The following is a 12,674-nucleotide window of genomic DNA, read 5'->3' as shown; positions in this document are numbered from 1 at the left end:
CACATGGACGCTGGTTCTGGGACTTTGTCAATGCCACCTTCATCCGTGAAATGCTCATGCGCCTGGTCCTCACAGGTGGGTGGGGGGCAGGCCCCCCCTTAATCTGGAGAAGCAAGAAATACTGCCAGTTCTTGAAATTCTTGGCATCTGATAAGGGCGGTGGGTGGGGAGACTCTGTGATGCCAGATAAAACAAGTCCAAGCCAAGAGAAGGTAGGGAAGCGGGTATCACTGGGGGTGGGAAACTTCTTGTCACCAACATTTTTGCCCCCTGCAGTGCGTTCCAACCTTATCCCCAGTCCCCCGACCTACGACTCGGCGCATGACTACCTCAGCTGGGAGTCCTTCTCCAATATGAGCTATTACACTCGAATTCTGCCCTCTGTGCCCCGAGACTGCCCCACACCCATGGGGACCAAAGGTAATGGAGGTGGGAGGCGGGGCTGGGGATGCTCAGTTGTCCTCTTTGGGAAAAAGCAGGCAGAAGAGCAATTATTGACCCATTTTGCAGACGAGTGGACTAAGGAAAGACATCGTATGACTTATCCAGAACCCGGGATGAGGATGGGGCTGGGGAATGAAGACAGGAAAGGGTGGTGGAGGGTTTTGCTTGAGGTCACCTAGAAAGCTAGTGGCAGAGTCGGGCTAGCATTTCCGTATTTTTAGGGCGCCTCTTTGCCTGAAACTTGTCTACTGAATGGATGGGATCTTACTGGGATGGGAGTGACTTAAAAGTTGAAACGTGGGAGGGAAGTAATAGTGTGCTTTTTATTTGGCTCTTCACTAATCTAAATAGTTTTCCATGCTTCATCAGTGCAGTTTACATATAAAGTCAGATTTTTTTCTTTAGTTGCCCAAACCCCACTTGGTCTCACTGGCAGGAATCTTTCTCCTAAGGCCTTCTTCCCACCCCACTCCTGGTTGCCCCCAAACCTGAGAGTTTACCCAGTTCAGAGTCATCAGTTCAGCTTCAAGTACAGGGAGGACGAGAGGCATCAGCCCGCCACTGCCGTCACTTCAGTTCCCACCACGTGGTGTCGCTATTGAGCACTGGTCCTGTGCAGCCCCAGGGTTGAGTGCTTTGGAGGGCTCAGAACCTCCCATAGGTATAGACGTCCTGACTTGGGCCTCAAGGGCACTACTCTGATGATTTGCACTCACGTGCGCAGCTGCTATTCCCAAAGCATGACCATTCTGCCAGGATAGTTGCGTCTCACAGCCCTTTTGGACTCTGCCAACACTTTGCTGGACCAGTCCTTGCTCAGCATCATTCTGAGTGACGATTCCAAGTTATGGGGTATGGATCATTCCTTCCGACTTCCCTTTTGGTGAGTTCCCTTTGGGGTGCGTGATATCCTTTCCTGCTAGAGGAAACCAGTCGGACATTTCAATCCAAAGAGCTAATCTATTGATCTTGATTGGACCTTCCACACTGGGCCTCATGTGAGGTCTTCTGAAAAGATGCCTTGATGAGAACACAAAAATTTAATTATTCCTCGCTGCCAGGGCAATGGGAACTGACTCATCTGACAATGACATAATTTAAGGAAGGTCCTTTAACAATTATTCTCATAATGACAGACACCTGCTTCAAGATGACTTTTTGTCTTTACCCTAGACATAAAAAGACTGCCGTCACTTAAAATAGGTTGACAAACTCCAGCCTGCGGGCCGAATGCTCCCTGTTTTGTAAATAAAGCTTTATTGGAACACATTAAGGACTGTCTGTGGCTGCTTTCCTGCTGCAGCAGCCAAGCTGAGTCGATGTGCTAGAGGTCGTATGTTGGCAAAGCCTTAAATATTGACTAGATGGACTTTTACAGAAAAAGTTCTCTGACCCCTGATTTAAAAGATTCCACGTCACCGGTTCTCTGTCACGCTTACGTTATTTCGTGCACTCTTCAAATCCACTGCATAAAATAGGTTTCCTTTGCCCTGTTTTCTAGATGAAGAATTTGAGAGATGAAATGACTTATTTATGTTCACACGGTTAGTGAATGGCACAGCCAGTTTCAAATACAGGCTCCTTTACTCTATGGCCAGGAAGTCCAAGTTCTTTTGTTTCTGTTTTTTTTTTCCCCCCTTTTTCTCTTTTTGTTTAACTTTTTTTTTAAAGTTGCCAACATACACAAAAGTTGAGAGGAAAAGTCTAACGATCTCCTATGTATCCATCCCCGGGTTCAAGACTGGTCTACAATTTGCCAATCGTATTTCATTCATCTCCCCCCACCTTATTTTTAAATGGAGTATTTTCAAGCAAGGTCCAAACAGCGTGCCATTTCACGCGTATGTACTTCTAGGGTCTTTTGGCAGAGAAGTTGCAAGGAGCCAGCTGGCAGGAGGGAGGTGGTTCTGTGGAGGCCTTGCGGGGCTTCCTGCGTGGACCAATTGGGTCTGGTGAGCCCAGGAGGTCCTTGGGGGTGGGAAGACGCAGACAAGAGGCAGCTACTGCTCTTTCTCACCTCCCCAAACAGGGAAGCAGCAGCTGCCAGATGCCCAGCTCCTGAGCCGTCGCTTCCTGCTCAGGAGGGTGTTCATACCCGACCCCCAAGGCACCAATCTCATGTTCGCCTTCTTTGCGCAACACTTCACCCACCAGTTCTTCAAAACGTCTGGCAAGATGGGTCCTGGCTTCACCAAGGCCTTGGGCCACGGGGTAAGTCGCTAGGAGGGCCTCCGGGCTTCTCCGGACCTCACTCGGCACAGGCAGGTTGTCATTGGTAGGGCAGGCCGAGTGATCTGAGTGGACTCTCTCTCTCTGCTGTCAGGTAGACCTCGGCCACATTTATGGAGACAATCTGGAACGCCAGCATCAGCTGCGGCTCTTTAAGGATGGGAAACTCAAGTACCAGGTAGCGCCGGCCACGGGGATGAGATATTGGGAAGGAGCCTCCACCATCATCCAGGCAGAGGCTGTGGTGGTGGTGGAGGGGTGGTGGCTGGGTGGTGTCCTGAGAGGGCCAGCTGCAGGAGCTGGAGGTGTGTGCAAGTTGGAGAGACAATAAATCTTGCGGAGAAGGTGCCAGACAAGAGGAGCAGATGAGGAGCAGAAATGACCTCTCGTGTCCTCCTGGGAGGTGGCTTTGATATGATGGGCGTTTCCAGTTGCCTTTTAATTATTCCACTATATTTACTGGACGCTATGATGTGCCTGGCACGGGTGATAGAGCAGTGACGGCGATAATTATGGGCCCTGCCCTCAAGGAACTCACAGCCGATCAGGGACCACGGACGAACATGAAGATGCTAGTTCCATGCAGACTTTTTGTCTAAATTAGCACTGTCCCATAGAAATATGAGGTGAACCACATATGCAATAAGCCAGGAGGTGATCTTAGATATGAGTGTTTTAAAGGACTGCTCTGGCCACAGTGCCGAGGATGGCCCCTGATTAGGAGGTAGAATCAACAGGCCTTGGTTAGGGAGGAGGGGCGGCTGTAAGTAGGAGCGGGAGGAAGTCCGCTGTGGCAGGCGCAGGTGCCCTGCCTCGTTCGCAGGTTGCCAGGTGGCCCCATCCCCCAGGTGCTGGATGGAGAGGTGTACCCGCCGTCGGTGGAAGAGGCACCCGTGTTGATGCACTACCCACGGGGCATTCCGCTCCAGAGCCAGATGGCAGTGGGCCAGGAGGTGTTCGGCCTGCTTCCTGGGCTCATGCTCTATGCCACGCTCTGGCTGCGTGAGCACAACCGCGTGTGTGACCTGCTGAAGGCTGAGCACCCTACCTGGGGCGACGAGCAGCTCTTCCAGACGACCCGCCTCATCCTTATCGGTGAGGACTCCAAACCGGCCCTGACCCGGAAGGTCATCCCCTCTGTCCTGAGAAGCAGTGGGTGGAGGGCTCGGGGACAGAAAGCTGGAACTGTAAGACTAGCTCTTCCGCTTATTAGCTACGAGACCGGGAGCAGGCCCCTTCCCCTATTTGAGCCTCGGTTTCCAAATCTGGATGTTGGGGATGACGATAGTTGTAAGGACTTGTTGAAATGATGAATGGGAAAGCACTCAGCACAGAGTAGGCCTTCAGAAAATGGATGGCTATGGTGGTTGACTGTGAGCTGGGTAACTCACAGCCAATTTCATTAGCCATCCCAAGTCTCAGCTTCCTCACGTTTCTTTACCCAGATGCACACAGTGACATCCCCAGCGTGTGCAGCTCAAAGTCCAGCTTGCCCAGCCTTCGGGGATGCTCACGCTTCCCGCCCTTCTTGGATCTGCCTTCCTGGAGTTTGGTAGCATCTGAGTGACTCAGGGACAGGATATTTTTGCGTCTCTTACGGGGGCGAGTCTGCAGCCTAAAATGTCATTTGGTTTCCTGCCTGGAAGCTTGGCCCCTGACACTCGTGTCCAGGCTGTGTTCACTCTGAGTCACCAGTAACCCCCTGCCCCCGCCTCTGGGCATCCTGGGCATGGCTAGTCCCTGCTGGTCCCAATTATAGCTCCTGATTCGCCGGAGCTTGTAAGAGCCAGGCATCGGGGATAGAAATAGCCTAAAGAAGAAGGGGCCGGATCTGAAGTCCCAGCACTGCAGAGACCTTGACCAGAGAGGGCAAGTCCATGGGAGGAGGCTGCCCAGCATACTGACTGGTGATAAAGCTGTGACCAAAGGTGTTAACGCTGTGCATCCGGTACTGCATTTAACCCTCCCCCACAACCTTATGGACCAGATACGATTACTCTTGTGGTGCAAATTAAGATTCAGAGAGGTTAAGCGAATTCTCCAAGACCGCTCAGCAGAGGAAGACTTGAACCAGGGCTGGCTGCCACCAAGTTTCATGCTACTTCCACCCCACTGCAAGGGGAGCTCGTCCCTGAGTGGGGAGGGATCGCAAGACTTAGCCTGATCTTTGCCGATGTGTGAGGATGGGGAGGGGATTCTCCCCTCACACCTGTACTTACTGCTCTTGCTTCTTGTCTACGTGTATTGACACTTCCTACTACATTATGCCAGGCCTTGGGCCAAGCAGTGTAGATGCAATTGTTCTCTACTCCTCCCAATGACCCTATGAATACAAACTGATGCTATTGTAACACACATTTCGCAGATGAGGAAAGTGAGGTTCAGAGAGCTTAAGCCACGCGCGCGGCCCTGGCTCAAGTGGCTAGAAATGTGAGGCCAGGATTTGGACCAGGTCTGCTGATCGCAAATCCAGTGGCTCCAGACCGATTTGCTAAAAGCCAATTTAGCTAAGGGCCGATTGGCTAAAATATCTGTTTCCTTTAATATCTAGGCGACCGGTTTTCATTTTGTTGTGGAATGTTCGATTTGTTTCTCCTCTGGCTCTTTGCTTTGTAGCTGGTTGACTGAGGGAGCAGAGGAAAACTCAGTGCACAAGAATTCTGATTTATAGGAACATGTGAGAAATATATTTAGGACTGGAGTAGCCTTCTGTCTTCAGCCTTCCTGTTATGCTGCAGCGGCCACCCTCGGAGGGGTCTTTTTGAAGCCCGCCTCGCAGTCACGATGAGAGCCCTCATTAAGCAACTTCCATTTCCCCAGATTTTGTGGCCTCTGCGACTTCTTCTAATGAGCTTTGGGAGGGGGTCCCCGAGGGTCAGGGAACCAGTTCTCAGACACTTCCTTTGCATGTCCTGCTTAGCTGGGCCCACACAGCTCTGTGGAAGTAGGAGCAGATGGTAGATCTAATCTTGGGACGTCAGTTCAACCCGAAACAGAAAATTCCATCTTCACACCTCTTCACAAAAAGACAGAGTGAACGTGGACCAAATACAATGAAACAGCGTCCACAGCCATGAAGAAGCAAAAAAGCAAGCAGTTTCCACGAACTGGCCTGCTTCCCAGGCCGGGTGACTCAATGGCTGTGCTCTGCTGACCCTTTCCCCAATGCTCCCTCCCAGGGGAGACCATCAAGATTGTGATTGAGGAATACGTGCAGCAGTTGAGCGGCTACTTCCTGCAACTCAAGTTCGACCCGGAGCTGCTGTTCAGCGCCCAGTTCCAGTATCGCAATCGTATCGCCGTGGAGTTCAACCAGCTCTACCGCTGGCACCCGCTCATGCCTGACACCTTCAAGGTGGGCTCCCAGGAGTACAGCTACGAGCAGTTCCTGTTCAATACCTCCATGCTGGTGGACTATGGGGTGGAGGCCCTGGTGGACGCCTTTTCTCGCCAGAGCGCCGGCCGGGTGAGTCTCAGAGGGGCCTCGGTGGGGACGGGTGGGCTCTGGGATCCCACAGACCTGGATTCAGGCCCCAGTTCTCTTTTCTGTAAAACGGGCACAAGTGTCATTCCTACAGGGTGGTTGTAAGCATTCCTTCGTTCATTTTCTCATTCTTTCGTTCATTCAGCAATGCTGGGTATGGCACCAGCTGCTGGGGATATAGCGATGAATGAGATCAGTGTGGTTCTTGGGGCCTTGTCTTTTTTGGCACTTATGCCTTAGAAAGGAACAACAGTCATATGGCAGCTGACATCACTTGAGTACTTACTATGCGTTAGGCCCTGTGCTAGGTGCATCTCGAGTATTAACAGAATTGTAAGAACATGTTTGGAACCAAAGTACAGAAAGCCCACGGGGCCCTGGGGACTCGGAGGGGGTCTTCTGAGCCAGAGCTGGGGATTGTGGATTAGGAAGTGATGTTTGAGCAGAGAACTGAAGAATGGATGGGGATCTCCCAGGGAGAGAGGTAGTGTCAATGGCAGGATATGATCATGTTCCAGATGGAGGCGACAGCTTGAGAAAGGCCTGGAAGTCAGAGGACATGGCAATCTGAGGACCAGGTGTACCTTCGGGGTATGATAATATATGTGGAAGTGCCTACACATAGTAGGTCTTCATTAAAGGGTAGGCCTCTGTTATGGGCTGAATGACCCCTCCCCCGCATCAATTCATGTGTTGAAGTCCTGACTCCCAGGACCTCAGAATTTGACTGTATTTGGAGACACGGTCTTTAAAGAGATAATTAAGGTTAAATGGGGTTACTGGGTGGGTCCTAGTCTGACTGGTGTCCTTTTAAGAAGAGGAGATTAGGATATAGACATGTACAGGGGGCAGACATAGGGAGAAGACGGCCATCTGTAACCCAAGGAGAGGGGCCTCAGAATAAAAGCAAGCCTGCTGACACCTTGAACTTGGACTTCTAGCTTCCAGAACGGTGAGGAAATAAGTTTGTGTCGTTTAAATTACCCAGTTGGTAGTACTTCGTTACGGCGGGCCTAGAAAATGAATATAGCTTTGTCCCCTGAAATTCCTACTCGACTCCCTCCTAAATCTTCCCTTTCACACATTCGGAAGCTTTCATCTCCTCCATCTCAGCTCCCCTCATCCCCCGTTTTGCTCTAATCCTCGTCCCTAAGCCCAGTCATGAAGTCGTGGCACCATAGGAGTTTAGATTTCTTTCTGGTATTTTAACTGAAATTTGCAATATGCTGCCAGCAGTGGGCAGCTGCTGGCAGCATATTGGTCTCTCTTCTCTGTGGGGACACAGGCATGAGCAGAGACAGCAGCTTTTGTGGGGGGCCTATGAAAAGCCCTGCTATTTTCTGGTGCAGGGTGGAAGGGCAGCAGAAGCTGTCGACTCTCGGCATATTAAAAAGAGTATGAGAGATGATGAAACGGGGCTTCAGCTGATAATCGCCACACGTGGCCACCATCGTTTTGGGTTACCATGTGACCAACACTGCGGTGACTGCTTTGCCTATTTTATCTCCCTTATTTTGCCACAACTCCATCAGGTGGATGCTCTTACCAGCCCCGTTTTTGCCCAGGAAGAAGCTGAGAGCTGGCTTCATATGATAAAGAAGGTTTATTTGTTTTCTAGGGCTGTGGTAATGAAATACCAGAAAATGGGTAGCTTAAAACAACAGAAAAATTTTTTTCCACAGTCTGGAGGCTAGAAGTCCAAAATCAAGGTGTCAGCAGAGCCCGGCTCTCTCTGAAGGCTCCAGCAGGACTCTGTTCCATGCCTCTCTCAGCTCCTGGTGGAAGCATCTCTCCGACATGGTGTTCTTCCTGTATCTTTGGTTTTTCTTTTTTTATCAGGACACCAGTCATTGGATTAGGGCCCACCTTAGTGGAATATGACCTCATTTTAACTTGATTACATCTATTTCTAAATAAGGTCACATTCCTAGGTACTGGGGGTTAGGAGTTTAATGCATCTTTTGGGGAGCACACAAGTCAACTACAACAGCCCCACAGCTTTTAAATGGTAGAACTGAGATTGGCACCAGGCTCTGCTAGCTTTGCTCCAAGGTATATGATTTCACCCAAATTTGCTTTTCCTCTTTCCCATCCAGTCATACTCGTTCTATCCAAACAGAATTCTTTCTTAAGCTTTAACATTATGAATTCATCTCGAACAATAGAGCTTTCTTTAGACCAATGCTCCTTAATAGCTACGAATGAGAAAATTTTTTGAGGCCTTCCTTATCTCGCCAGGTTTCCTGGATTTGAACCCTATTGTCATTCCTTTGACAAGATGTTATACCACCCGTTGGTCTTGGAGTTAAACTTCAAGTTTAGTTAAGCTAAATTTGTTTATATTTTCTAGTTTTCCTGGCAAGGTTTTAGCTCCCTTGTTGCTAGCTTATGACCGCTCCTTTCTCAGAAAACTTGGCAGAAGGAAGGAGAAACAAAGTCACGTACATCCCTGTAAATGGCTTTATCTGGTCTGAATGGAGTGACTTGACACTCTGTCTTCCTACCTTCAAGGTCAGAGTTTCTCTGTCCTAGTGGTGGCTGATTACTAGGGGTCCACTGTTTAATACTTAGATTCTCAGTAAATTTTGTTGAATCTCAATACTACGATAAGGGAAAGGAAAGCAATAGAAATAGTTTCCTTAGCAGAATCCCTGAAAAGATCGAACATCTCTGTTCTACAATAAGAACTGATTTGGAGAGTGACAGATACATGTTAGTTCTGCCAGGTGTAATTTTAAAAACATCTTAGGAAAGCCCTAAATTTTGACCTCACGAGCTGATATTTGTCCATCCCCCCGTTTCCAACCCTTGCCGGCTCAGAGAGCCTTCTGTCCTTCCAAATTTCGTTTCCAAAGCTGGAATGCCTGTCCCCTCTGCTCGAGCTCTTGGCTGTGGCCATACTGGCCTTCTCCTCGGCAGACTTTTTAGTTTCAGAACCTTCTTTAACAGGATATTGGGGGCTTCTCACAAAGGGTTGGGGACCGGCGTGGCTGATGAGCCAGCACAGTGGCCTCCTGGCCCATTTCACACTTTAACGATGAGGAAGCTGAGACTCACAGGAGATCCCCAAGAAGGCATGGCAGTGGCAGACCTCATGGCAGGTCCCCAGCAGAGTGAGGGCCAGGCTGAGCCGTGTGCTCTGTCCTGGCTCGGGAAGGACTCCTGACCCGCAGTTCTCTTCCAGGACAGTGTGGCCCGGCTCTCAGAGCATGGCTGTGTTTCTGTCTTGGCAGATCGGTGGGGGTAGGAACATAGACCACCACGTCCTGCACGTGGCGGTGGAAGTCATCAAGGAGTCCCGAGAGCTGCGGCTGCAGCCCTTCAATGAGTACCGCAAGAGGTTCGGCATGAAGCCCTATACCTCCTTCCAGGAGTTCACAGGTGAGCAGCTGTTTCCCGGACACGGTCCCTGCTCTCGCGAGACTTGCACTAAAGCGAGGAAGACAGCGAGGGAACAGAATGGGCCAATACATGGAACCGGCACTGTGACTGCAATTATGGGGTGTGTGGGAAGGCAAAGAATTCCACTTGGGGAGAGAAGGTGGCTTTTTGTCTGGTTTTGAAGGATAAATAGGGATTTTTCCAGATAAAGAATAGAAGGAAGAGTATTCTAGGTAGAGGAACAGAAAGTACAAAAGCGCAGAGCTCACAAAGAATGAATCTACTAGAGAGAACAGTTATAGGTATGGCTGGAGCAAGGGGCTTATGTGGGGATGGGATGGGGGTTAGTAATGGGACGTTGGAGCTCAACTGTGTAGAATATTGGATTCTACGCTAAAGATTTTGGGTTTTATTCTGTCTAGTGATTCCTAAATACTCATTTATGGACCAGTGACCTGAGAATCACTTAGAAAACTGGTTAAAAATATCACATCCTGGATGTCTCTCCTAGAGAGTCTGATTCAGTAGGCCTGGGTAGTACCCAAGACTGTGTGTGCATGCGTGTGTGCGTGTGTGTGTGTGTGTATTGTTATTGTTGTTGCTGTTGTTTATGATCCCCAGCTACTGGGCAGCCAAGTTTGGAAACCCTTGTCACAGACAATGGGGAGCCACTAAAGGGTCTTGACAAGGGTGTGACATGACCCATGCCCGTGTACTAGTGCCCTATGGAGGGTGGATTTGAAAAAACAGGGAAACTCAAGGTCAGCGTCCTGTGATCGTTCAGAGGGGCTGAAATAACACCGTTACTCAATCTCTGTGTGAGCTTAGACAAGTTACACTACATCTCTGAGCGCCAGTAGAACTCAGGGCCTTAGATGGTGATAAGGCCTTAAAACCTGCCTGTGAAGGAAACAAGATGAGTCGCTTCTCCTTGTTGTAACGATCAGGTTCTTAGGGCACAGAGAAGTGAGATGAGTGGCCCAAGGTGGCAGATCCAGGCCCTTGAGTCCTTCCTCAGTAGCAGATTCCTTTCCCTGGATGCAGCCCTGGAGAAGGGTCTGTCAGCCAGGCCAGATTTGAGGGCCTGTGCTCAATTGCTCAAGTCGTTCTCCTGAAGTTGCTTATTCTCCCCAGGAAAAGGTGGATCTAGAAGGCTCCCTCCCTAGATTAACCTTAATGAATGGCATTGGGATTCTGACTCTAACTTTTCTCCCTTGTAGGAGAAAAGGAGATGGCAGCTGAGTTGGAGGAGTTGTACGGAGACATTGATGCCTTGGAGTTCTATCCGGGACTGCTTCTTGAGAAGTGCCATCCAAACTCCATCTTTGGGGAAAGTATGATAGAAATTGGGGCTCCCTTTTCCCTCAAGGGCCTCTTGGGGAATCCCATCTGTTCTCCGGAGTACTGGAAGTCAAGCACATTTGGTGGCGAGATAGGCTTCAACATTGTCAAAACGGCCACACTGAAGAAGCTGGTCTGCCTCAACACCAAGACTTGTCCCTATGTTGCCTTCCGTGTGCCCGACCCCCACCAGGATGGGGAGCCTGCTGTGGAGCGGCCGTCCACAGAACTCTGAGGGGGTGGGGCAGCAGCATGCTGGAGGGTGGAGCTTTGTGTTTGTCTTTCCAGAATGCAGAGGCCAGGCTTCCTAGTCTTAAGCGTCCGGTTTCTAGTTTGGCATCAAGAGTATCAGGGATGACATTTAGAACTTTGTGTCTTTCGCCCGTTATCTTGAATATTGTGGTCTTGTTTGTCATTCTAGAATACTGAATGCCTGGTTAACCACCCAGAACATTAGGAGTGGTTCTCATTGGCATGCCAGAATCCTGGATTCCTGGTTGACAGCCTAGAATGTCAGATTTCTGGTCGGTTTGGAATATAGGCATTCTAGAACATGGAGCTCCTGATGGAATCATCTAGAAAGTTAGGGGGTGTTTGTTTTGCATTCTAGAATTATGCCCCCCTTCCCCGGAATGTTGACTTTCCAATTGGTGATTCCGAATGTGTGTTCCCGGTTGCTGATCCAGAATAGTGGCTGGCGTGCCAGGTCAATTCTGGTCTGAATGTCTAGAATGCTGATTTGGTTCATTTTCCTGTTCCATGAGACATCGGCAGAGCAGGAGAATCTGATGTCTAAGAAGAATGCACTGCCTGAATCTATGCCTACACTGAGGGGGCAAGGAGGTGGGGTGTTCTTCTTGGGACCCCTAACTTAGACCCTGGTTGGTGGATAGAGAGAGAACAGGTGAACTTTTTCCAGGCCTTTGTCTGGAAGCCACCAGAGCTCTGTCTCCATCCAGGGTCTTGACTCATGGCAGCTGTTTCTCATGAAGCGAATAAAATTCTTTTTCCAAATTGCTGCTATGTGTCTCCTTTGATCCCGTCCCCAGGAGCGGCGGCAAGACTGAAGTAACCTTTCTCCCAGCCACAATCTAGATGTGGTAGGGGATGCAGCATGGGTGTTTCCATCCAGGTCCCTGGGGCTTGTCATTGTCCAGATCTTCCAAATGCTTCATTTACCCGTCATGGGTTAGATATTACCTCTTCCAGGCTGTGCTCCTAAAACACACGACTTCCCAGGCCCAGGAGATGCAGCATGCAGCTTCCACCATCTGATTAAAACAACTTCCTCCCTTACTGAGCAGACAACCGAGATGAAAGACATCTGGGGAGGGGAACACTAACTGTACCGGTTTTATACATTTGATTCTTATTCTCATCTCAACAGTATGGATGAAGTGGTATAAAAATCCCCATTACGAAACCGAGGAAATTGAGACTCGAGGTGGCCATATGACATGCCCCACAGGTGCCAGAGCCAGGTTGGGACTCGGGTCTAACTAAGTCTAGAGCTGCGCTCTTTCCCCCATCTGGCTTCCTCTTGCTTCCTGGTTTGGTTCAGTTCCAGGCCCGATCTTGCCTGTCTGGCTCAAGGTCAAAGGCAGAAGTTGGGGGATAGCCCCCGACTTACTTATGTTCTATTCATAGGCCATATGACATGCCCCACAGGTGCCAGAGCCAGGTTGGGACTCGGGTCTAACTAAGTCTAGAGCTGCGCTCTTTCCCCCATCTGGCTTCCTCTTGCTTCCTGGTTTGGTTCAGTTCCAGGCCCGATCTTGCCTGTCTGGCTCAAGGT

At 49.8% G+C, this 12,674-nt stretch overlaps 1 protein-coding gene across 1 annotated transcript in view; it reads left to right on the top strand.

Annotated features, from left to right (window-relative positions):
- Positions 1 to 11,870, top strand: part of PTGS1 (prostaglandin-endoperoxide synthase 1) — a 19,095-nt gene extending 7,225 nt beyond the window's left edge. The window contains exons 4-11 of the mRNA XM_006917052.3: positions 1 to 75; positions 277 to 420; positions 2,474 to 2,655; positions 2,768 to 2,851; positions 3,522 to 3,768; positions 5,853 to 6,139; positions 9,391 to 9,538; positions 10,759 to 11,870. The exon at positions 1 to 75 is cut by the window's left edge and continues 79 nt beyond it. Coding sequence (XP_006917114.2) covers positions 51 to 75; positions 277 to 420; positions 2,474 to 2,655; positions 2,768 to 2,851; positions 3,522 to 3,768; positions 5,853 to 6,139; positions 9,391 to 9,538; positions 10,759 to 11,114 — 1,473 coding nt within the window. The 5' untranslated portion in view covers positions 1 to 50 and the 3' untranslated portion in view covers positions 11,115 to 11,870. The remainder of the gene's footprint in view (positions 76 to 276; positions 421 to 2,473; positions 2,656 to 2,767; positions 2,852 to 3,521; positions 3,769 to 5,852; positions 6,140 to 9,390; positions 9,539 to 10,758) is intronic.
- The last annotated feature ends 804 nt before the right edge of the window (positions 11,871 to 12,674 follow it).

The sequence above is a fragment of the Pteropus alecto genome, unplaced genomic scaffold (genome assembly GCF_000325575.1).
Source record: "Pteropus alecto unplaced genomic scaffold, ASM32557v1 scaffold226, whole genome shotgun sequence".
Taxonomy (NCBI): Eukaryota; Metazoa; Chordata; class Mammalia; order Chiroptera; family Pteropodidae; genus Pteropus; species Pteropus alecto.
The sequence above is the reverse complement of the archived record's forward strand: the minus strand, read 5'-3'. Positions and strand labels throughout refer to the sequence as shown.